Here is a 26415-nt window from a genome sequence, read left to right as displayed (position 1 = left end):
TGGGTAGGAGTTACCTCTGGATTGTTTTAATTTTTATTTCTTCGATTCTTAGTGAAGGTGAATATTTTTTTTCAGGCAATTATTAACAATCTGTGTTTACTCTTTGGAAAACTCTGTTCCACCATCCTTTTGTACGTGCCTATATGGTTGCCAAGTTATATTAACAGCTATTCTTTTTTTTTCTCTTTTCTACATCAAGAGGAGGCTCTTAGAAAATTGATTTATTTTTTTTAAAAAAACTTTTTTGTTTTTGTTTTTATAGAAAGGGAAGAGAAGGGAATAAGCTTGGCCTGGATGTGTAGACTTGACCCCAGGGTCAACTGAGTGAGTAAATGAACAGTAACACAGCTGACTTAATTCAACTGTAACTTATGTCAGCTTGTCCCAAGCAAGGAGGAGGCAGAATTACGGATGCAGGATGAAGTGGGAGGTACAGAGTTTAAACAGAAATAGATGGTTTGAAACAAAAAGCAGAGCTGCAAAGGTCAGCCTGACTCTGATCCTAAGTTTGGGGCCTGTCCCAGAGCCCTGGATGTTGGACATCTGTGGGACAGAACTCCTGGCTCCATACGTCACCTGAGATTCACACTGATGCTAGGGCAGTCTTTTCGAAAGATTTAGGCCCAACACTAACAAGAAATACTTTCTTTTTTTCTCTCTTTGATGTTGATCCCCCACTCTTTGGGCGATAATAAGAACTTGGCAAGAACTTTGAAGAAGTGGGAGGGGGGGGGAGTGGAAGAGACATGCTATGAGGGTGTGGCGGGCTCCTTGGAGTGGAGAAAGCTTTTAGACTGTAGTAGGTCCAACTTGCTCTTTGAGTCAGCCATATAAAAACCCTTTTCTTGAGCCAGGACTAAATCAGGTAGATTGTGAATGGTGGAGATTTTTATCGGTATTTGTGCATTTTCTGAAAGGTCAAGAGTTGTCATAAGAGAGGACAGAAAGCACTTCATGTAAATCGTTCTTGGAATCATCCCAAGTAGCTTTTAAGGCTAACTTCGTGTCTTCTTGTACTTCAAATAGCAAAGCCTCTGAGTACTTTTTCATTGAGATAGGAAAAAACTGGGGAAAGGAAATAGAAATAGAAAAAAAAGAGAGCCTAGTGGAAGACATTTGGCCATCTTGTTCATTGACTTGGAGGAGAGTTTGTATTATATATCAGATGACTTCCTTTCTGTCTGTACTTGAGAATTCTGCTTGGGCCAGTGCAGGATCCTGTGACATCATATGAAGGCTCTGTGATAAAGACTTCTGTTGCTTCTGCTCTAAATATTAAATAGTTTAAGGGAAGAACCAGCATGGTGCCTCAACCTCTCCTAGCAATCAAATGGGGTTTGAGAGTTGTTGACATTCTATCAGATCTCTAAGCAGGAATCTGAGGGGGGCCAAGGTGGTTGCTTCATGCTCAATGAGCCCAGGTAGCCACCAAGAGCCCTGGGTTTGAAGTCAAAAGACCTGTGTTCAAATTCTGGCTCAATTCCGTATTACTCACTTACATGGCCTTGGTTATATAGTCTTCCAGCCTCAGTTTCCTCAAATATACCACCTAACATAACATTTGGAAAGCACACAACAGTACTTAGTTGGTTATTCGGTTTCCACTCACCCACACAGCCCCGCTGCTTCATGTCTTCCCAATAGATTTAACATTTAAGACCTAAAACATGTTCTACTCCAATTGTTTGCCTCCTAGTTTCTGGCACAGGTGCTGGGCATGCAGCAAGCATTTTTAAAATGCTTGTGGACTTGAAATTATGTGATCTTATATTTAAGTTAACAAATGATCCACCTTCATAATTACACCTCAGAGTTAACAGAGCCACTAGAAGTGTTGCTACAGCTATATGAGGTCCCAAGCACAAGCATTATTATCTTCCTGGGGGTTGATTCAAACTCCCAAGTCCAGTCCCTCCTCCCCTACGCACCTTGCTGCTTCTTAAAATATGACTAAAACCAGGGCCCTAATTAAGGAATGCAGTGATTGCTGTAGCATAGTATATATATTTTCCAGTTGTAGCTATGAAGTTAGGTAGTGGCATGGTGGGTAGAGGAGTGAACAAATCTTGCTTCATACGGTTACTGCCTTTGTGGTCCCTGGGCAGGTCACGTAACCTCTCTGGAGTTCTCTCATCTGCAAAACGGAGATAATTGCTCCTCCTTCACAGGCTTGTTGTGAGACTCAAATGAGATGATATATGTATTTACTCATATGGGTTTTCATCCTGCTTAATATATGTGCATGTCCCATGTATACATCTAAATGTATATATGTGTACAAATGTATATGTTTGTACATACATACATACACACATATGATTAAAGACCAAACAAGTAATACCCTTAGCTGAAGGGAGAATAGGCAGCTAATTGCAGCATTATTTTAACTTCTAAGATTATTGTCTTTCCCAGCGTTAATTTCTCTCTCCTGTACTTAACTTGCTTCCTAGGTGGTCTTGGAGTTCAAATTCTTCACTACCAACATAGTATTCTTGTCTCTGATGAATTTTCATTGAGTACCGCTCTAACTTACTTGCCTTCTAGATTTTACCCATAGTAACCCAAAACCTTACACACACACACACACACACACACACACACACACACACACACACACACACACACACACACACATACACACACACACATTCCTCCAGTTCTGAATCCTATGCAAGCATTCTTTTCCTAGTTGAAGATCAATAATCACAACCATGCCACTCAGATCAGAACCATGCCAGAACTTTGTCAGTGAGGTGTGGCATGGTGGGTAGAGCAATGGACTTCCTGAGATCAAATCTTGCCTCATAGAGTTATTAACTTTGTGATCTCGGGGCAAGTCATAGCCTCTCTTGAGTTCTCTCATCTGTAAAATGGAGATAATAGCACTTCCTTCACAGAGTTGTTAGGAGATGGCATATGTACCGTATTTTTCAAACTTTCAAGCCCCTGTATATCAGGTATTATTGTTACTGTCATACTAAATGCTAGAATCCTTGCATCATCACTAGGACCCAGGGTACCTTATTCTTGGGAGCTGAGGCAGGACTGAGTCATACCCTAAGTGGAAATTCACTGGACAGGTCACTCCAGTGTGAAGTAAGTAGAAACAACCCTGGATTTGGGGTCAGAAGACCTATGCTAGAATCCTAGCTCTGCCACTTACTGACTCGGTGACCTTAGACAAATCCTTCACCTCCCTGATCCTCACATTCCTTACTTGTCAAATGATTGGATTAGATGACCTTCTAAGATTCTTTCTGTTTCCAAGTCCTGTGGACCTATGGGCTTTAAAACCTCTGAGGATGTATAGCCAAGGGATTCAAAAGCACCCCCAAATGCCTAGGGACCCCCCAAAACATACTCCCTTCAACTACTCCCTTCTTCCCCTGCCCTGCTATTTGCAGGCGCTGTCTTGGATGCTCCATGCTCTGATTATCTCATCCTTTTTTCTTCTCCACAGTCACTCAAACCGAATACTGTCTCCCATATAGTCCAACTGCTCTCTATACTTGTCACCAATACAAAAGGGCGGCCACCTCTCCCATTCCCAGCATCATGGTCTTCTTCTAGCCATGACTCCCTAGAGAGAGCTTGTCTGACCATATAGCAGCTGCTTCTCTGTATGCTAAAGCCCCTTTGCGAGTTAGAGATCGGACTTAGCCAGGTGAAGACAGTGTCATATCTATATCTCTATGTATGCAGACATATGTATATATGTATCCATCCACATATACACATGTGTGTATGCACATATATGTATGTATACACACATATATACATGTGTGTATGTATGTGTGCGTGTGTGTGTTTTAAATTGAGTTGAGAAGCAGTTAAGGGATCTTTACCATAATATATGTACATTACTGAAGCCACATGGTCTTATAGACAGAACAGTTGAGCACTGTAACCCTGACTTCAAGTTACAGTTCTGCCTCCTACTAATTAGATGATCAGAGAAGTCACTCAGGCTATTTGTGCTTTAGTTTCCTCACTAAATGAGGTACTTGAGTCAAGGTCCCTTTCAGCCCTAAGTTTCTAAGAGTCAGCAATTCTAGTCAAATGTGAGGCCATTGGAGTTTAGGGCTCACATTTTATCGATGCTTGTTTACGTGGCATCCACCATCCCAACTCAATAAAGTGGTGCTATGCTAAAAAGATTTGTTCAAATGTGGAGAAGAATTAGGTTTGGATTATGGACAAATGATTGATTTTTCTTTTCAAGAATAGTTTAGGGTTTTCATTTATGGAACCCTAAGTCCTTGAAAGCTTTATAACCCTCCCTCTTCCCTTCCTAGTTTATTTAGAAGTATATGTATATAACCATGGAGACAACAGATGTTGCTGCTACATGGCTTCCAGAGTCCATACACAGAATGTTGGGGAAAACAGTGGGCACTGGTGATTGGGAATGACAGTTGAGAATGGGATGCATGGCATGTGTGTCTCCCAATGGAGTCAAGAAGAAGAAGGTGTGTCTATCAGTGACCCATGAGGATCTAGGAAGAATTTGTACTATGTATGCTTTTCCCTGTAGAGTTAAGAGTGGATGGGTTTTGACATTATCTAGAATAATTGACTTGCTAAACTATGGAGAGAGAGTTAGTGAGAAAGAAGCTGGAGAGAAAGTTCCTGTCTTTGCTGGTGAGAATCTGAAGAAGACAGTAAGATGGAGAGATCTGAGGCAGTTATTTTCATCTCTACCTTCCAAAGAGAGTTTGAGGAGACACCAAATGGAGTAATAATGAGTTACGTCTAAAAAGCGAAGAGGACTCTACTACTGATATTTTAAGGTTTTGAGATATTGATCATAGCTAAAATATTATAAATAGTTACACAGAGAGAAGATCATAGATGTAGAGCTAGAAGGGAACCTGAGGTCACTACTATCCATGCAATTCTCCCCCTCACCCCCATTTAAAAGATGAGGAAACTAAGGCAGAGAGGTTAAGTGATTTGGGAGGTTACGTGAAAGAATGTAATTAAGTAAATTATGAATCACACAGCCAGAAAGAATCTGAAGAATGATTATAACTCAGATCTTTCTAATTCTTAAGTTCAGTGCTCTCTATCCACTATACCAATACCACTACCCTATAAATATGGTAAAAGTTTATTGTTTGTCTCAATTGGTAATAAATTACATTGTAGTTTTAATACTTATTTAAATATAGATAATGAGAAAAAATATTAATTTTTCAGCACACCAGTGAACTTAAGAGCTATGGAGTGATGCACAATAGTCAACACCCTAAATCGATAGCTTTTTCAAATCAATATTTTGCTAAACTGAGATTCATTTTACCTTAATCTCATCTCTGTTCCTTACCATCTGTATGACCTTAGAAAGTCTCTTACCCGCTCTTAGCCTCAGTTTCCTCATCTGTAAAATGAAGAGATTACACTAAATGAACTTCTAAGGTCCCTTCCAATCTAAAAACATGGTCTTTGATTCAATGAAATGTCTCTTCCCAGTAGAAGGAATATGTACATAGGGTCATATACATATATATGATCATAGAACTAGTTGGAAGGGACCATCTCATCAAAACTCTTCATTATACAAATAAGGAAACTGAGGCCCAAGGCGATTAAATGACTTGTTGAAGGTCACAACTGTCACATCGAAGTCAAGACTTGAACCCTAGGTTTCTGACTCTAAAGCCAATCCTCTTTCCACTGTCTCTTTGGGCAGCAATCTGAGCCTTAGAAGGTAAGATAAAGGAAGCCCTGTCCTAGTCCTGCCAACAGCAGTGTACCCATCCTAGCCTCTTCATGGTCTTGTGATACTTACTTTTGGTTCCTGGCCCCTGCTGTTCTAATTCTGTGATGAGAAATTGGTTCTTATTCAGAATGACAAGATTGTGGTGTTTTTGTTTTTTTCTATGTTCCTTTTTAGCTGAAAGCTACAAGGAAGCACAGACAGTGAAGATCAAAGAGGAACCCATGGAAGTTGACATCCACGACTCGCGGGCCTCGATATCACCGAGCAGGAATGTTGGCTATAGCACTTTATTAGGGCGAGAGAAAACCGAACCCTTACAAAAGATGCCAGAGGGCAGAATGGGACCCGAAAGAAGCCTCTTCAGTCAGGATATCTCTGTGAAGATGGCTTCAGAGCTCCTCTTCCAGCTGTCAGGTAAAAATGTTTAATGCTCTTGCCAGTAGATTGCTGGGGAGTCTCACTGATTTGGAATAATTGGGAGGAAAGCCAGTCAAACAGTGAAGACTTTGAATTATCTAATATTTTTACACAGTTTTATTACTTTAGGTCCTTACAGTGACCCAGGCTAGCAGCTAACAAATGTTGCCAAGTAGAAGTCTAGCCAAAATCACTATAATTAATAGTTTAGAATCATTTGGAATTAGAATATTAATTATTCCCATGCAAACATCGCTGCTTTCTGAACGAGCTAACCGTCCTATTTTTAATCTGGTTCATGCTCTTTGTTCACTCAGCAAAGCATTTTTCCCCCTCCATAGACAATGCAAAAATCATCTTCAGCCTGGTTTAGGGCTTGAGACATCAACCCAATTCAAGGGGTGTTTGTTAACTGCAGGTCCTGGGGGGGGGGGGTGTAAAGGGGAGAGGGGGAGACGGAAGCTTACATTCTGTTATGGTGTGCCATCCATGAGGTCTGAATTAGTGACATTTTATATTACTTTGGAAGACAGTGAAAAGGAGGAAGCTGGGGTGGGGGGGTGTTGGGGAGGAGGGAAGCAGAGTGTTGACAAATAACTTTTAAAACAAGTAAAATAGAGACAACATGAGATAGTAGCTAAGAGGTAACTTCAGAGCTGAGAAGACCTAAGTCCAGATCTTTCCTCTGACATACTGGATGTGATTCTGAACAGACTGCTTAACCTCTCAAGGGACAGTTCTGAAGATCATAAATTTCAGAGCAAGTGATGATCTGTTTTGGTAGATGGGGTTCCCTGTTCTAGTGAAATCATAAGTCTGATCTAAAAATAAACCTCCTCCCCCCAAAAAAAATATTAGGTAGTACTTATACAGTGCTTTAAGCATTCAAAAGATTTTACAGGTGTCATTTCATTTGATCCTTAAAACAACCCTTGGAGGTAGGTAGGTACAATTATTCCATTTTACAAGTCAAGAAACTGAGGCAGAATTTAAGTGACTTGTCCAATATCTATTAAATGTCTGAGGCTAGATTTGGACTTGGGTCTTCTTGACTCCAAATCCAATGGTCTATCCATTGAACTGCTTAGCTGCCTCTGAGGGCAAACCATTCTTTGCATGAACCAATTATATTTTACTCAATTAGCAAGCATTTATTAAATTCCTACTGTGTGCCAGGCACTTTGCTAAATGTTGGTGATACAAAGAAAGGTTAAAAATAGTCCTCCCAAGACCTTCAATAGCTCGTTGTTATAGGCCACATGCCTAAGAAAGCATTATTAACTCTTTTGAGCCCCTGACTGATGTTAACACAAAGAAGGAAAAAATTTCCCTGAAATTAATTCCCTTTCCAAGGTAGAAAACTGAAACCATGTATGCATATGGACCTGAGCCATGTGTTGTGGTGTGACACACAACATCTGTGCTAAGAGGCACAGATTTGCCCAGAAATAAACACAGCAGACTCGTCCTCGTGTGGATGCCCTGTGCACATTAAATTGCCCTTTAAGAGAGACAAATACAGGCATAGTTGCCGAAAAACACAAATCCACACTGGCCAAGATGCTTAAGTTAGTTGCACTCTCAGTTCAGGGTGACCATTTGAAAACAACCTACTTTGCTGAAGTTTTCCTATCATCCTTCCCCTCCCTGCCTTCCTGCTCCCTATAAAGAACAACCAGAGAGAGACAGAGAAACAGACACAGAGAGACAGAGACAGACAGATGCAGAGAAACAGACAGATAGAGAGACACAAGGAGACAGAGAAACAGACACAGAGATACACAGAGAACTAGCTTCTCAAACCTTGACCCTGTGACTATCAAAATCTCCTGAGAGGGTTAGCACTGGTCCTCTCAAACAGAGCTTGTACTTTCACAGATTCACTTGACTAAGGAAAAATTAGCTAATTCGTTTAACTTAATAGATTCCAACAGAGAATATCGATTTTGCATACCCAGAAGCATTTTTCACACACACACGCACACACACACACACACACACACACGCACGCACACACAAAATGACCTGTGTCTCCAAAAGGCTATTCTAAGACAATATAAACCTGCAGATTAAAGGTGAAGCACATGTTTTTTTCATACTCAGTGTGTTACCAATCTGTTTTCATAGTTTCCCAGCACCCACTCAGGAGGTCTGGCCATGAGTCCTACCACAGACTTGCCCATGTGACACCAGGCAAGTTAGTCCCCCTCACCTTTCCCCATCTCTAAAACAACTAGTAGCTCGTAGCTCCAGACGTTAAACCCCCTCCATTTGTCATGTGGAACTGCCAGGAATCATGCTTGTTAACAGGGAAGCAGCCTCTTCAGACAAACATTGCAAAAGTGAGGGGCAGTTATTCTAAATCTTGATTTAAATAATAGAAAATTTCGCAAAATGATCAACTTTCAATTTACTTCACATTTGAAATCTGCAATCCTAATAGAATGGGCTGAGATTTCTCCAGATACTTCAAAGAAGCCATCAAACACTGACAAGTAGGGGCAGGGGCCGAGCATTTGAACTGGATTGGAAAGGCCAGAGTTCAGCTTCTGTGTTCCAGAGAGCTAATTAAATAATTTCTGACAGCCACTAGATGCAGACCTCAAGACAAAGTAAGGGAGGGTTTACCCCCTTCTTGTCTAATGGTATTTTTTGTCACATGTGACATTTATCAGAATAAGCACTCCTTGGCTACAGCATGGGGAAGTGTTCTGGCTGGGCTGGGTTTTTTTGGTTTGGTTTTTTTTTTTTAATAAATTCCTTCTCAGAAGTGAGCTGACGATATAGAATGCTTAAAGGTTGTCATCATCGAAGTTGGGTGCTGAACAGGTTGCCTCCAAGGCAATTTTCCTGCTGAATCAGAGCAAGTCAGAAATGTTCATCCAGGGGGAAAAATCTAGCAGAAACCGCTACCCAAGGCGAGATTGCAATCAGCCCCTCCTTCCCTTCCAATTTAAAATAAACAACTCTTTTTTACTTTTGGATTAAGTTTCAAGGGTGTCTAGGCAGATAGTTTCTGACTTTGACTATTGACATATTAACCTGTTAGGATAATATGTTCATGTGTTTAAAAAAGAACAAACTGTGGTACTTCCAAGTACCAATCGTCATTGATAAAGGAGAAAACTATTATGAAAATATGGGAAGCAGCTGTGGTCTAGTGGAAATATTTAGAGTCAGATGACAGGTTCAAATCTCAGCTTTGCCATTTAATACCTTTGTGTCCTGAAACAACTTCCCCAGCCTTAGTTTCCTCATCTGTAAAATAAAGGATGGGATTAAATGATTTCTGAGTATGCTTTTGATTCTAAATCTATAATAATATGACTCTTCTGTCTTATTCTTATTTAAGGCTAGGAGGAAAAGTTGAGTTACTCTTTTAAAAAAAAATGTCTTATTCTTTCTTCTTACAGAAAAGGTGAGCAAAGAGCACAATCACGCTAAGGAGAACACCATCCGGACCACCACCAGGTAAGTCACCTGCGAGGGCGACTCTCCTCTGACCATGGCTAGCTTATACGCTTTAGCATGTTGTTCTTCTGTCAGGTACCTTCACCTTGTATCCCCCACCCTCTGGCCCCTGGTTAATTGTCAGTCTCAATTCTGCCACATCTGAGTCTGTGGTCAGCTACCAATCCTGGAGTTTGGTGGAAGGAACCAAGGGATTGGAGTCTAGGGAACTGTGCTCTCGAACCTGCTCTGCCAAGGCCCAGAGCCATAGCCTGGTACTTCACCTCAATTCAATTCAACAAACATTTATTTAGTGCCTATGAGGTTTTGTGCCAGGCCTACGTGGAGCCATGCCTTCACTCGAACAGCTTACAGTCTACTAACGGGACAAAACAAGAAAATAAATACTAAATAAATAGAAAATTAATTCAAGGTAATTTCAGGGGTGAGGCAGATTAATGGGTGGGTAAACTGAGTCACTGAGAGATGAATGTGTCAGCGGTGGGACTTTATCCAGAATCAGAGAGTTGTAAAGAAACCTAACAGCCACGTAGTACAACCCTTACTTCCATTTTTACATATCCAGCAAGTGGTGATTCAGCCTCTGGTCACAGATCTACAAGGAAAGGGAGGCCACTTTGGGACAATTCTAATTGCTAGGAGTTTTCCGCTGATATCAGACTTCACTTAGCTTCTTTCCTGGTTCTGCCCTCTGGACCCAAAAAGAAGAAAGGTAAATGCCCATCCTGTGATGTTCTTTCAGATACTTGAAAACAACTCTCATAGTCCCCTTGAATCTTCTCTTGTCCAAACTAAACTTGCCTAGTTCCTTCAATTGGCCCTCATGGGACTTGGACTCAAGGCTATGTCACATCCTGGTTGTTTTCCAGCTTATCAGTGCCCTTCCTGATTCTAAGGCTAACTGGCATCCAAAATGGCCTGTGGCATCTCATGGAAAACAGATAAATGCAAAGGGATTATTCCAATTATCATGAATAATTCTGAGGAGAGGGGCCTCTGTAGGTCATAGTCTACTTTGAGGTACTCTTCCACTGTCTTAATTAAGTCTTACCATCTGCAAAGGTGGAGACCTTTTGTTATGTGGCCATCAAGCTATCAAGCAGTTAATACTTCAGGAAAAATGTTTCCTTTGCCTCATTTGCTGGTTACATACAGACAAGACCCCTCTTATACTTAGTTCCTGGACACTGAAACTTCCATCATTAACCAGTCACCTAGTATTCATTAGGAAACTACAATGTGCTAGACAATTTGCTAAGGTTTGGCAGCATGAAGAAATGCCAAGCACAGCTCCTGACCTCACAAAGATCAGAGCCTAATGGAGGGATACCATTAAACAATTCTGTACCAGAAGGATATACGTAAGATAAACTGGGGCAGTCTCATGGGGAGGCCACTAAGATTTAGGAGCACCGGGAAAGATTTCTTTAAAAACGTGGGACTTGAAGGAAGGAAGCCAGGGAAGCAAAGAAACAGGACCCCTCTGAAGGTAATATGATAGACCTCCGTGGTATACCAAGCCAGAGGCCCTTTGGGTCCTTGGCAGTAACCGCCAATTTTCAAATTGGCGTTAAGATAGGTTGTTTTAAAATAAGAGGTGGTGCCAAAAACAAGCAAAGCTAGCTATAAGTCACTCAGTAGCCACGGCTTTGTTTCTCCGTACAGACAGAAAAGGCTAGATCACATTTGGGAAATTATTGTAGCCTTTTGAGTGATCCTAACACTTCTCTTCCTCCTTAATACCAATATTTTCTTGCTGATATGCATGTGTGTGTGTATAACATACACATATATATGTATATATCTCAGTGTGTGTATGTATATATATATATATCTTTATATATGTATACCCCCTATATATCTGCAGTGAGATATTATATATATATACACACACACACACACACGTGTTGAGCCATACAAATATACACATACATATACATATATGTATACATATACATCTCACTATACACCATATTTTACTAAGTAAGCCTCATCCACTTAGGTTTCCCTGTATAATTTGTTATGTCAGACTCTTTTGGTTGGTCTCTGAGTTTTGTCCAGGAAACTGCAGTGATCCAGGACTTGCCATAACTAGCACAAGTAAAGGATGTCTTCAAAGAAATGTTTAATATTACGATGCTCTAACCATGGTGAAAGCAAGAGATATCTGGTGACCAGCTCCTGTTTTCTACAATTTTCCTTGCAACCTCAAGGGAAAGCATGGAAGATCCCTAGCACATTAGGTAGACTACTTAGAACAAACAAAGTCACGGAATCATAGGTTTTGAGAGTAGGACAGGACTTCAGCAGGCATCTAGTCCAATCCATATATAAAAGAATCTCCATAGTGATATGCCTAATAAATAGTCCTTCAGCCTCTGTTTGAAGACCTCCAAAGCTGGAAAAACTAACACCTCTCAAGGCAGCCCATTTCTGCTTTTATACTGCCTAAAATGTTAGGATGTTTTTCCTGAAATTATGTCAAGAAAGTTTCCTCTTTATAACTTCTACCTACTTCTCCTGGTTCTGCTTTCTAGAACTAAACAGTATAAGCCTAATTTCTCCATATGACAGCCCTTCAAATACTAGAATTCATCTCATATATCCCTTCTGAGTCTTTTTTCCTCTGACCTAAACACTTCAGGGTCCTTTAAGAACTGCTGTAGATGCAAGATCCTTCATCCTGCTAGTATCCCTTCTCTGAATGCTTTCCCATTTATCAATGTACTTCTTAAACCATAGCGTCCCGAACTAAACACAGTGCTCTAGATAAGTTGGAAACCTTCATATCTGTGAAATCACAGATCTCTGTGGTTCATTCTCTCATGAACGTGATATGTCTACACATCATGGAACACTGTGATCTCTGGAGAATCAAGATAATAGATAGTCCAGAGCATGATAGCAAAAGTACATTATTAGTTTTAATAGGATTGAGCATATTACAAATGATGACCTATTCAAAAGAAATAGTATAGAACAGTTTTGCCAAACTCAGATAGAAACCAGGGGCCACTAATCCACACAGAAATATCCCTTGGGGCCACATATTGACTTAGTTTTAAAATGTAATATTATCTATGTTTTATCATATTTTTATTTATTTAAAAAATATTTCCCAATTACATTTTAATCTGGTTTGGGCTGTACTTGGGGATATGTGAGTTCCATATTTTACACCACTGGTATAAAATACATCATCAAAATCATGTATAACTGGGAAAAGAGATAGCCAATACCCTAGTGAGAGTTGAGTACAACAGATGCACACCCAAAGTGCTGCACTGTATCCAAGAAATACTATGTAACCTGAAGGAAAGCTTACAGTGTAGTAGGTAGATTTCCTATGGAGAATTTAACGGAAGGATATTGGCAAAAAGGAATCGAAAGCATAGATGGGCTGAAGTCTGTACCAGTGAAGGGAGTTCCCTTAACAAAACGACCCCAGAAGCATTGAGTTTTCACCTGAAATCGGAAATTTTGATATGTTTTTCTATCATTCACTTTCTTCAATTATTTCCATGATTTGTTCTTTGACCTCCTCATTATATAGGATTCCATTGTTAAATCTCCATTTGGATCTGTATCTTTGGTTTGTGGTCTCTGAATCAGCTATTATTTTTATTGTTTCATATTCTGCAAAGGATGTATTATTAACTATTTCCTCCTTTTCACTTTTGTTTGCCAGAACTCTGTGCCCTAGCACGTGGTCAATTTTTGTAAATGTTCCAGGCAGCACTGAGAAATCTCTTTTATCTCTGTGTGTGTGTGTGTGTGTGTGTGTGTGTGTGTGTGTGTGTGTAGATGTATATGTATATACATCTACACACACATTGTGCACATTATACACATACACACACATATATTCTTTTGCCATCCCACTTAGAAGATGCTGTTAAATCTTTTAATTCTATTTTCTCCAGAATTTGCTGAGTTTCATATTTTCCTTTTTTGTTTATCTTTCTATTAAACTTATCCAAAACTGAGAGGGATATTGAAGTCACCTGTTACTATCATATTACTGTCTAGGTCTTCTTGTAGTTCAGATAATGTTTCTTTTATGAATTTGGATGCTAAGGCATTTGGAGCATATAGGTTTATTACTGATAATTGGTTTGTTGTCTATAGTTCCTTTCAGCATAATGTAGTTTCCTTGTTTATGATTCCTTGTGATTTTTTCAACGCTTGCTTTTGCTTTGTTAGTATGAATGAAACTTCTAATTTTTTCCCATCCCCTCAGTTTTGTTTTGTGTGTATATCTGTTTTCTAATATAATTCATTATGCATGCGAAATTATACAAAACTTATTTGCATATTAACCATATAACTAGAAAAGGCAAAAATAAATCAAGTGCAAAAATTAGGCATCAGTTTAACACTGACAGAGTTCTTCAGTTCTCTCTCTGGAGGTAGAGAGCATTTTTTGAGCATAAGCCCTTAGGAATTTTCTTGAATCATTGTCTTGTTCCAAGTAGTGAAGTCTTTCACAGTTGGTCACCATTACAACATTGCTGTTACTAGGCACAATGGTCTCTTGGTTCTTCTCACTTCATTTTGCATCATTTCTTACAGCACAGTAGCGCTCCATCACAATCCTGCACCACAACTTGCTCAGCCATCTCCGGATGATGATCGTCCCCTTGATTTACAATTCTTTGCAGCCACAGAAAAAGCACCTAGAAATATTTTAAAATATTTATAAATAAATATAATTTTTTTATAAATATTTATACTTTTTAAAAAATCTCTTGGAGATACAGACTTCGTGATGGTATTGCTGGGACACAGGGCATGCACAGTTTTATGGCTTCTTTGGCATAGTTCTAAATTGTTTTTCAGGTTGATAGGATCAGTTCACAACTCCACCAACTGTTTTAATGTATCTATTTTTCCCTCATCCCCTCCAGAATTTGTCACTTCTGATATGAGTGAGGTGGTACCTCAGAGTTGTTTTAGTTTGCATTTCTCTGATCAATAACGATTTAGAGCATTTTGTCATGACTATAGCTAGCTTTGATTTCTTCTGAAAACTGCCCATTCATATCCTTTGACCATTTATCAATTGAGGCTCTACTCTTGTTTTGAAAATTTGACTCAGTTTCCCTACATATTTGAGAAGTGAAGCTTTTATCAGAGAAACTTGCTGTAAAAATTTTGGATTTTACTTCATTGTCAATGGTACCTTTTACAAAATGTGATTTCCCTGGTTATCTCTTTTAATTAGATCTATTTTTGCTTTGTCTAAGATCATGATTGCTACTCCTTCCTTTTTACTTTGGCAGAAGCATAATAGATTCCGTTCCAGCCCTCTATTTTGACTCTGTATGTACCTTTCTGTTTCAAGTATCTTTCTTATAAACAACATATTGTTTGTTTCTGCTTTCTAATCCATTCCACTATTTGCTTCTGTTTTATGGGTAAGCTCATCCCATTCACACCCATGGTTATAATAACTCTGCATTTCCCTCTATCCTATTTTCTTCTATTTGTCCTTTTCTCTTTTTATCCTGTCGTTCCTCAAAAGTCTGTTTTGCTTCTTAAGAAACACTTAAGGAACACTGCTTCCTTTAATTCACTTGCCCTTTTATCATCTCTCCCTCCCACCCCCCATATCTTTAATCCTTTTCTGCTCTTATTTCCCTGTTGGGGAATATCTATACCCAGTTGAATGTGTATACGTATGTGTGTGTGTCTGTGTGTGTGTGTGTATGTGTGTGTGTGTGTATTTTTCCCTCTTTGAACCAATTCTGATGAGAATGAAGTCCAAACATTGCCCACCCACCGCCATTTTCCCTTCCACTATAAAAGCTGTTCCTTGCAAGGCTCCTTTATGTGAGAAACTTCCCCCATATTACCTCTTACCTCTCCCTTTCCCCTTCTCCTAGTTCTTTTCTCTCTCATTCCTCCTTCATTTTTTTTTTTTTTTTTTGGCTAGAGGTGGGGGGCGGTGGTGGAAATCATCCCAACATAATAAACTTACACTGATGCCCTCTGTCTAATAGACTCCTTTTAACTGCCCTAATAATGATAAAGTTCTTAGAAGTTACATGTATCATCATCTTCCCATTTAAGAATATAAACAGTTTAATTTTGTGGAGTCTCTTAAATTCTTCTTTCATGTTTACCTTTTTATGCTTCTCTTGAGTCTTGTGTTTGAATGCTGGATTTTTCTGTTCAGTGCTGGTCTTTTCATCAGGAATTCGTGAAAGCCCCTATTTCATTAACTATCCATTTTTTCACCTCAAGGATTACACTCAGTTTTGCTGAGTAGGTGAACCTTGGTTGTAATCCTAGCTCCTTTGCCTTATGGAATATCACATTCCAAGTTTTCTCTGCTTCTTTAATGTGTTGTTGCTGTTCAGTCTTGTCTGACTTTTTATGACCCAGTGGACCATACACTGTCCATGGGGTTTTCTTGGCAAAGGTACTGGAGTGGTTTGCCATTTCCTTTTCCAATGGATTAAGGAAAACAGAGGTTTGGTGACTTGCCCAGGGGCACACAGCTAGTAAGTGTCTGAGGCTGAATTTGACTCTAGGCCCAGCACTTTATTCACTGATCCACCTAGTTATTTCCTTACTTTAACAGGAAAGTTGCTAAAGATCTTCACTGTGGCTCCCTGGTGTTTGAATGGTTTCTTTCTAGCTACTTACAATATGTAATATTCCTGGCAGTTTTCATTTTGGGATATCTTTCAGGAGGTGATTGGTGGATCCTTTCAATTTCTATTTTACCCTCTCGATGTCAGATATCATGGCAGTTTTTCTTTATAATTTTTTAAAATATGGGTTCTAGGCTTTTTTTTTATCATGGTTTTCAGTCTGTCCAATAATCCTTAAATTGTCTCTCCTCAATCTATTTTCCAGGTCAGTTGTTTTTCTGGTGAGATATTTTATATTTTCTTTATTTTTCATTTTTTTAAACTTTGTTTTATCACTTCTTGATATCTCCTGAAGTCATTAGCTTCCACTTACCCAATTCTAATTTTTAAAGAATCATTTTCTTCAGTGAGCTTTTGCATCTCTTTTTCCATTTGTCCAATTCTAATATTTAAGGAGTCCTTTTCATTAGTGAATTTTTGTACTTCTATTATTAAGCCAATTCTGGTTTTATTATTTTCTTCAATATTTTTTGTGCCCCTTTTACCAAGCTATTAATTCTCTTTTCATAGTTTTCTTGCATCAGTCTCATTTCTTTTCCAAATGTTTCCTCTATTGTTCTTAGGTCTTCCTTGAACTCTTCCAGGAATTCTTGTTGGACTTGGGTCCTATAAGCATTTTTCTTTGAGGCTTTGCTTATAGTTGTTGTCATATTACTGTCTTCTTCTGCCATTGTAGTAGCTTTTTATGGTCAGGGTCTTTTTGGTGTTATTTGCTCTTTTATCTAACCTATTTCTTGATTGAACTTTATGTTAAAGTTGGGCTGGTGGTGGTGTGATTACTGCTTTCCTGGTCTGAACTCTATTGTTTACCCAGGAAGAGCCTCTATTCCCTGTTCCCCAGGGGCTAGCACTTCTCTTGGTCATGGAACTATGCCAGGTTCCCTACTCTCCTGCTGCCATAAAGCTAGTGCTCCTCTCTACCTTGGAACTATGATCAGTGCCCCTGTTTCCTTGTGACCAACTACAAGTGTGCCCCCCAACCTTGGAACTGTGATCCAGAGCTACTTATCGGCAATAGAGTTGCCCATCTATACCAGCTGTCCCCAGTGACAGCACAGGGTCCACTGTAATCCCTTTCTGTCCAGTTGTCTGAACCCCTTACCATCTCTGAGCTGAGAGTCTCTTAAGCTGCTGCTTCTGCCACCACTGCAGCAGCCCACTTCCAAGGCCCATTGTTAGTATTCCTACTGCACTCTGGGACAGCTCCCACCAAGGTTTCATAAAACTCTCCTGCCAACCTCCTAAGTATTGTTAAACTAGAAACATGTCTCACTCTGGCTTTTTGTTGCCTCTGTCTATCTAAAATTTGATTTAAGAACTTATTTTAAAATTATTTAGAGGGGAGTGCTGGGAGAGTTCAGCTAGGTTGATGCCTGCACTCTGCCATCTTGACTCCACCCCCATCTTTGTTTTTTTAATTTGTTTCTTATAAGCAATAATTTGTAGAGATTTATTTTCTTATCTAACCCATCACACTTTTTTTTGTTTTATTGAATTACTCAATCAATTCACATTTAAAATTATGAAAGTTAGGTTTATCTTTTCCTCCATTTGTCTCTAATATTGAAATTTTTCAAGCTATGATTTTTTTCTTTCAGTACTGTTTTCTTTCAATTACTTTACCTTAATTTTTTTTTAAAAGGTGACCCTATTCTCACTGGTTTTCTTCCCCTTACCTCTGGTTTTCTTCTCTTATTTGTAACCTCTTTCCCTTTGAGGTTTTACTTCTTAGTTCCTTTTTCTTTCTTCCTTTTATCTAGTTGTAGAATTCTTCCCCACTTTTGTCCCTCTCAGTTTAGTAGATTTCTCCTTCCTCTCTTCTCCTTTAACCATTAGTTTTATTTTATTTTATTTTTTGTGCTCCTTTCCAAAAAGAATTTCTCACACTGTCTTCATTATTAATCCTCTCAGAAGCTCATTCTCTGACTCATGACCTCTATAATTATTTGGATTCTCTCTATTCTCTGTGTTCCTTATGTAGTCGAAACTTCCAAAGTATCCCTTCTAAACCTTCCTCTCTAGGTAGTTTCTGCCACTGCCTTCCAGAGCTTGCCCTATGGACTCCCCTTTTCCATTATTCCTCACTCTGATTATTTCACATGACAGAGAGGATAATATGCAATGGTGGTACCTCTCCTCTACCATCTCTACCCTTCCCCAGTACCTCTTTCCCTATTCGCCTCAAGATCTCTCTGGTGGGTCCTTCCTCTTTTATCTGTAGCTGCCAGTTGCCCTCTGGAGTTCTACTTCCCTTCCTCAGGTAGTATGAGTGGACTTTTCAAGCACCAAATCCTTCAGACCTCACTCAGCACAAGGTCCCCATTCCCTTTTACAGATCAGCTCTTTTCATCTGGGAGCATTTATTAGTAGGACTCCCACCACCAAAGCAAATACCCTCCAATTCCCCCTCTTTTCAGTCTTACCTTCTTCCTCTCCCACTTCCTTGCTGGCTTTTTTTCTTACTGAGACCACATGGGTTACCTTTCCTTCCTAGCCCTCAATTTGACCACAGCACATCATACATTCCTCCCTGTCCCCCTGCCTTTCCTTTCCCCCACTTTATGTACACTCCCATATCATAAACAAGACAAAACATTAGTTCACCTGCAGGCAGGGTATTGCCAAATTCTGTCCATGATGTGTCAGGCCTACTTCATCATTATTTTCATTGGACTTCTGCTGTCATCGCTGTGTACGTTTAGAAAGAAATCTATTACTGGTCTTGCTGTGGTCATTCTGTTGTCATAGATGTCTTTGGCTTCTGCTTTCATTCCTCTTGCATTTCTGATGTTTGGGGTGTTTGAGAAGCAAATAATCTCTACAGATCTGGTTTTCTTTTCTAAAAATGTTTTAAACACCTCTTTATCACTGAACATCTATCTTTTTTCATTGATGGTTAAACTCAGATTTGCAGGGTAGATCACCCTGGGTTGCACCCTGAGCTCAACTGCTATTAAGAATGCATTATTCCATTCCCTTCTATGTTTTCTGGTGGGTGCAGAATAGTCTTGTGTTGTTTGAATTTCTTTTCATTTGTATTTGAAGATTTTTCCCCTGATGGCTTGCATTTTTTAAATGCAAGTTTAAAAATTTGTCATTTTTTAACTGAATTGTTCAATTTAGCCATTATGTATCTTGGAGTTTGTAGCATTGGTTTTGCTTTTTTGTTGTTGTGGTTGGTTTTTCCTGGTGGTAATCTATGAATTCTTTCAATTGATATTTCATTTTCCATGTTCAGAAATTCTGGTCAGTTCTCTTCTATCATTTCATACATTGTGGTATTAAAGTTTTTGATGTGTCTTGTTCTTCTTGGAGACCCACGATCCATGGTTTTCTCTATGCATCCCCTCTTCAACATATTTTGCCTGCATGCTAAGCATATTTTCTTCTAATGTTCTTTTTTTTTTTTTTGCTTATCTTCTTCTAGATTGTCCTTCACGTCTGTATATTTGCAGTCCCAATCTATTGTTCTCTCTTTGTTTCTTTGGTGAGACTTGCCATTGCAGATTACAATTTTTCTATTCTGTCCATTATGTTTGCTGCACAGGACATAAACTCTGACTTTAACATTTCTCTTTTGCACGACATAGGAACAGTATATAGTGATTCCAAGTTCTCACATTCCACCAAGTCTTTTGTCTCATCAAGTGTTGGATCATTTTTCTTTGTTTTACAGTATTTATTCATGGATGCCTGAACTCATGTACTGGATCTGGAGGCCATGTTTCTTTCTGCCTGTAACAGTTTCCTTATTGGTTTATTTGCTTCTGTTCAGGATCTTTGAGTTTTCTTCCTGAGATCTTTAGTAATTTCAGTCTTTTTTTCTTATTTTCTCCTGTTACTCACTTTCTGAGACTTTGACTCACTCCCAGAATCTTACAGTATTTCATGGAACACCAGCCTAGATCTTTGCCCCAAGTATCTTTTGGGTAGACACACTGTATCCTGTCATGATGTCCTGTCCTGTTCCTTGTGTTCCTCAGTTCATTGGCTCAGGACAGGCAGGTCAGAGAACTGCCACACTGAAGCTATTGTGTTGATTTTTATAGTCCGTTTTTCTGAGGCTGGGGGGTATGAGAAGAGTGAGATATGATGGTGAGCTCTACTTCCAGCCCAGACACATGTCCTGCCCCTCCCCTTCTGTTCCTGCTCCCCTGCAGAGATCATTTGTAGCACAGAACCCTGTCCACCACAGTGCTTGCTGTGTGGCCCCCATGAGAACCTGCAATCTAGAGGGCTGGTGAGGCCCGCTGTCTATCTCTCCTGGTCCAAGCAGATCTCTGTGGCCCTGCAAAGAAGGAGGAAGATGGGGTGTAGGGTTGAGTTTGTTTTGAACCCGTGTTGGTAGGCTAATGCTGCCTCATTGTGGGGAATGTAGAGTGTGCGGAAGGGGTTCTGCTTGAGCTCATGAAGTGAGCTTAGCACAGAAATCACTTCAAGGGTTGGTCAGTTTATTTGTTTTTGCCTTCTTTTAGATTCTAAATCATGTTCTAAATCATGGTGTCCTAAATCATGGACAGCTGAAGTTTCTTTGTCTTTGGTGGATAATTTCTGTTTTGGAGAAGGTTGGGAGGTCAATGAGATCAGAGAAAATGGCCCAGCCTCTTTACATGACCTAGAAGTGTCCTTCACAGACACACTGAAGTGCCAGTTTGGTTCCTACAATTGTAAACAAACAGGAAGAAAAGACTAAATTCCCTTTCTCATGGGAGAGCGACTGGAGAATGATGTGTCTCACAGATCTTTAGGTATCATCGATACTGTCCTGTTTTCGTCTCTGTATCTCTGGCACCTAGTGGCACGTAGTAGGTGCCCAATGAAAGCTTGTTCGTTGATTGATTGTGAGCTAAAAAGAACATGAAGTCATGTGGTTCAACTCCCCTTTTAGGAAACTGAGCCCTAGAAAGAAGTGGCTTGCTCAATGAAGGTCACACAGGTAATAAGTTGGGTAGCATTCTTTCTAAAGCCTTGGCTCTTGTTCTATTTTTTCTTCTTTTAATTGGAATTTTTTTATTAGAATCAAATAACAGATACTTGATACTAATCAAATAAAGCAGAATCAACTTGCGTAATACAGGGCTTTTCAGGGCAAAGGACCAGGCATTAATGCAACAAAAGTATGGTGATGGCCTGTTCCCAGTTTAGAAATACACATGTGGAAGATAGTTTGGGTACTAATCATTCACGCTTAGTTAGGAGATGAGGACAGTAGGCAGTTATTAAATTGGCTCCCCAACTGGCACTTTGATGCCACCCCCCAACCTTAAAGCTCCTTGGTAAATATGCCCCAGAGAACAAAGAAATTGCCCAAACAGGTTAATCAAGTGGGAAAAATGACTTTTAATTTGCCTCCATATGATTCTGGAAGATTATATCATCACAGTCATATTTGGTCATATTCAAGCTCCATTGATATCTATGCACCATGATATTTATAAAGCTCAGGGCAGTTTCAGGGTTATCAGAATGAATGTCCCCTAGGGGAAGGAAAGAAGAAGGAGCTGAGGGTGGCCCTGAGAACATGCTATAGATTCCATACCGTGAATTGCTTTGACTGGGGCTACCAGAGATATATTTTAGAAATTATTTTTTGCTTAAATGAGGGAATCCTTAAATACTTTTGTTGCTAGAATGTGATGAGTAAGGAGTAACTCAAATTATCCCTTTTCCAAAAGTTTCTAAAGAAAAAAGAAAACCTGGAAGAATATTTTAATTTCATTGTAACCAAATTCTTGATCCACTGTTCCTTGCACATGGTCCCAGATCTGTTATTTTTCATACGTTCATGGGGCCTCCAATGTGGAAACTTCCTACATTGAATGCAAATCGGTAACTCCTTTGTAACTTACAGGCTTAGGGAATTTCTTGGATTACTTAGATGAATTCCCTGGTCATACAGCTCATGTGATTCAGAGGCTAGATTTGAACTCAGGTCTTCTTAATTCCAAAGCCTACTCTATTCCTCATACCACATTACCCCTCTTTTAACATATTAGAGACTCAATAACTATTTGAATTGAACTGACTTCTCAATAACATCTCCAGTACATTTTAAAAATCACTTTAGAGCTTTCCTTTTAATTGCTAAACTGATTTCTAGCTCTCTCTCTCTCCCATAACTATTCATGCTCTTTCCTTATTTTCACCTTTTTTTTTTTCACATGGAATAAATTATCAGACCACTCCCTGGCAAAAAGCCTGCTTCATCCTGTGTCAACTAATATCAGGAAAGAAAAAATGTTCCTACTCTTTGTGTTATAGTGTCTTATTTCAGTCATTATGTAGGGATATTTGGAGGGCCTTTTGGAGGGTGATTTCTGATTGAGATCAGGAATTCTCACTTGACACATATGAAGCCAGCTCTTAAGGGACAGCTTCTAATTCCTTCCAAAAGAACCTTGAGCAAACATCAGAATTTCCATGTCTTGACTTATTTCAGTGTTTAGTCCAGTGACTGGGTAAAGGATTTCCTTTTTCCAGTTTCTCAGAAGCAGCTGACTGTTCAGAAGCCCTGGTAATTTAGTTTTGATTTCCATTTTGTTATTGGATTTGCCTAGATACAGTTATAAGAGTGTAGTTTTTAAGGTGAATCCTTGAAATTTGACCTCAATTGAGTCCAAAAAACCTTGCCGGAGTTAAACCTTGAACTTCTCTGCTTAGTGAATTTTTGATCCAAATGTCCAAGAGTAGTAGTGTGAGGAGTCTTTGATTAATGAAAAAAGATGTAGCATCTTTCCCTTCTACTTTAATAAACATCTCTCTTCCTTTACAATTGCTTAGCACTGTCCTATCATGCTTGCTACCCTCAAAAAGAACAAGAAATAATTTATGATGAAATGAACATAGCTTTGCCTTCCATTGGTCCCTTACTGAGGTGTGGCAGCTTCATAGGATCATAGGATTTAAAGCTGGAAGGTACATTTTAGATCATCTGGTCCAACCCCTTGAATTCAACAAGCATTAACAAGCAAAGCAAAACACTTTATAACAACTAATCCCATTCCCTGAGAAAAGAAAAGAAAAAGTATTACTCTCCTTTCATTGAAGAGGTAGAGGGCTGTGGGTTCTAGGATGATGTATAGAGACCCAGTCACTGCGTTGTCTGTTTTTGCTTAACTGGTTTTCTTTGTTACAAGGGAAGGAAGGCTCACTGATGGAGATGTTGGAGAAGTGATATCTAGAAATAATTGAGATGTTAAAAGGCATCCATAAAACCTTTTTTTAAAGTTCAACATTGCCTTCATTTTACAGATAAGGAAACTGAAGCTCGGAAAGTTGAAAAGACTTGTCCAAGGTCTAACAGGTTAGCTTGAAGATAGTAGAGCTGGGAGTTTTGGGTTCAGCCATCAGGAATACGGGAAGACTCTAGACAGGCCTATTCTAAATAGTCTATTTTCCAAGGATTGATCATCGATGCCTCTGACTTTGCTGTATCCGCTCTTTTCCTGGTGATCTTCCCTTCTCCCCATTTTGTAACCTATTAACACCAGCATCACATAGTGAAAAGAAGACAAAATATATTTCATTCCAATGTTTCATTCTGCTACTTGATAGCAGCTTTGATTTTATTTATTTTATAATGTTGACAGAGATGAAGGTTGAAATCAACAACTACTACGTTTAGGGATTACTTGTGACTTTTACTTACCCCTGGCTTTTCTAAGCACAGGTAATTTACTTTGGCAATGTTCTGAGAACCGATTTTGAAAATTCCTGAGTTTTTGCTCCATGAAAAGCTTTTACTCTGTCACAGAAAACAGGATTCCCTCACTGAAAGTAGAGGAGCAAAGTGACCCATCCAAGCGAGAGACGTAGTCAGCCAGATAGTAACAAGAATCACTGAAATGTGTGACACTATACAAGAACACCATGTTCTCGTCCCTTCCTGGTTTGTGGCCCCAGTAAGGGGCACCACAGCTGAAATAACCATTTAGTCAGGACTTGACTGTAAATGCTAAAACAGCAAGACCTTTGCTATATGACCCCAGTGCCCAGAAAATCCAATCAAATAGAAAGTGGAGTTTCCTTTGAGACATTATACAGGCTGAGCTAATGGGATGAGTGTTCTTAATACCATTCTATCTGACAAATGAGATGGGGTGGGTTGAGGGAGGGAGAAAACCCTAGTGAAAACCACCAACAAAATTCATAATTCAGGGCAATTAGAACATCTTGAATCTATTTCCTTTCCCAATGTAAGCCCAAACTTAATGTTCAGTTATAGATGAAATGCATAATATGTGATGTCTTAAAAAGATCTACATTTTTTTTTAATATGGACTGTCACCCAGGCAGATGCGGGATAAGATCAGAATAGGAAAATGGAACCCTAGAATAAGATCAGATAGCTCCTGGCATATCCTGAATGGGACATGCACAGTGTTGTGTAACACTGTGAACAGCCAGCAATGGCTGCCAAAAACCCTCTCTTCGTTACTTGTTCTCGTTTTCATCATTAATCATGCAATGTTAATGTGTGTATAAGGTTGCATGTCTATAAGAAAACTTGTCACACCTAGCTGGCTTCAGTCTCAAGCTCTTAGGTGTTTATCTGACTCTTCCTTCTCTCCTCAGCTACATGCAGGAAATAGTTCAGCTAAGGAGAAATCAGCAAGTGTCATCCTTTGTAAACCAAAATTTACATTTCCCAATTTCTAAAAATTGAAGCAGGGAATATTTTTCTGCGCTTTGGAAAATTCTCTCTACATAACTTCCCAAAGGCCAACGTTCTCTCAGAAGGGTCCAAAGCTTGATATTTTCCTGTGGACTGGATTTGATAGATCTTTTCTAATGCTGACAAAATAAGCTAACAGAAAAAAATCCGCAGAATTTTGGAATTGGACAGATCTTCAATGACTATCTAGTTTGTGAAACCATGACATATGACCTTAATTTCACACAATTTCTTTCTCCAATTTCATCAGGAGGCACATAAAACAGTGCTTCATATTCTTATAAGAGGCAAAAATGTTAAATTAGACTTGTGAAAATGTGGTAGCCAGTCATGGTTCTAGAAGAAAGATGATAAAACACACTTCTGTTCTCTTAGTCCAGAGGTAGGAAGCTGAGGAGTCAGAATGACACATATGTGGAGACTGTGTTCATTGGTTTTCAGTGGATTTTTTCCTTTGTTTCAAGGAGCAACTAGAAGGAGCAGTGGCTAGAGCCCTGGGCCTGTAATCAGAGAGAGATGAATTCAAATCCAGCCTCAGATACTTACGAGCTTAGGTCACTCTGGGCAAGTCATGGAAGCTGTATTTTCCTTAGTTTCCTGAACTGTAGAGTGAGGATGATAGAACCTACTTCCCATGCGGGTGTAAGGATCAAATGAGATGTTTGTTAAAATTCTTAGCATGGTGCCTAGCACATAGTAAGTATTTAATAAACGCCTCTTTTCTTCCTACAGAGGGAAAGTTTAGGGGTGAGATGTGGAGAAAGACATAATGAGGTCAGTGGTATAAAAAAAGTGTTAGTAAAACTATCTTTTTAAAATGCATTGAATCGGGTTTAAATTGAATTGAATTGGGTTGAAAGGCTAGAACATTAGATGTGCAGTCTGATTCAACATGGCTCTAATAGTCACTGTCTTGGTGAAGTAATTCAACCTCTCTGGCCCTTAGTTTTGTCTTCTTTAAAAATAAAGGAGGACCCTTAAGGTACCTTTATTAGCTTGTAAGATAATTCACATTTGTACTATATAAAATTTTCTTCCCTTCCTCTATTTTATGTCTAAACAATATTCAAAAATTCCACTTAGATGTAGAATCTGATCTTGTCCTTTTGAATGTTCCCTCCCACAATTACACTGGGACCCACCCAAAGTGGCCCATCCTGTGTGACTCTTCCATGATGCCCTTCCATAAGTTTACCACTGTACTACCTAATTTTAGGGAGGCAGAGAGAAGTTTCCTTGCTCTTGACATCGGGAGGGCACCAGCAAAGCCTTGCACCAGCCACCATGATCCCACACTTTTGCTACTTGATGAGAGCTTTTTTCTTTTTTCTTTTTGGATCCAGCCTGTGATTTTATTCCAAAGGGAAGATCCAGCGAGGGAGGCTCCACTCCCCTCTCCCCTAGTCAGGTCAGATTTGTACCTGCTCAGTGATATATGATCTGAGAAAGTTGTCTTGGACACTGAGACATTA

General features: G+C 39.4%; 1 protein-coding gene across 4 annotated transcripts in view; it reads left to right on the top strand.

Annotated features, from left to right (window-relative positions):
- ZNF827 (zinc finger protein 827) overlaps positions 1 to 26415 on the top strand; it is a 244153-nt gene that overhangs the window by 131147 nt on the left and 86591 nt on the right. For all 4 annotated transcript variants that reach the window (XM_072621179.1, XM_072621180.1, XM_072621181.1 and 1 more), the window contains exons 6-7: positions 5897 to 6136; positions 9553 to 9610. In XM_072621179.1, coding sequence (XP_072477280.1) covers positions 5897 to 6136; positions 9553 to 9610 — 298 coding nt within the window. The remainder of the gene's footprint in view (positions 1 to 5896; positions 6137 to 9552; positions 9611 to 26415) is intronic.

Source organism: Notamacropus eugenii, chromosome 6 (genome assembly GCF_028372415.1).
Source record: "Notamacropus eugenii isolate mMacEug1 chromosome 6, mMacEug1.pri_v2, whole genome shotgun sequence".
NCBI lineage: Eukaryota > Metazoa > Chordata > Mammalia > Diprotodontia > Macropodidae > Notamacropus > Notamacropus eugenii.
The sequence above is the reverse complement of the archived record's forward strand: the minus strand, read 5'-3'. Positions and strand labels throughout refer to the sequence as shown.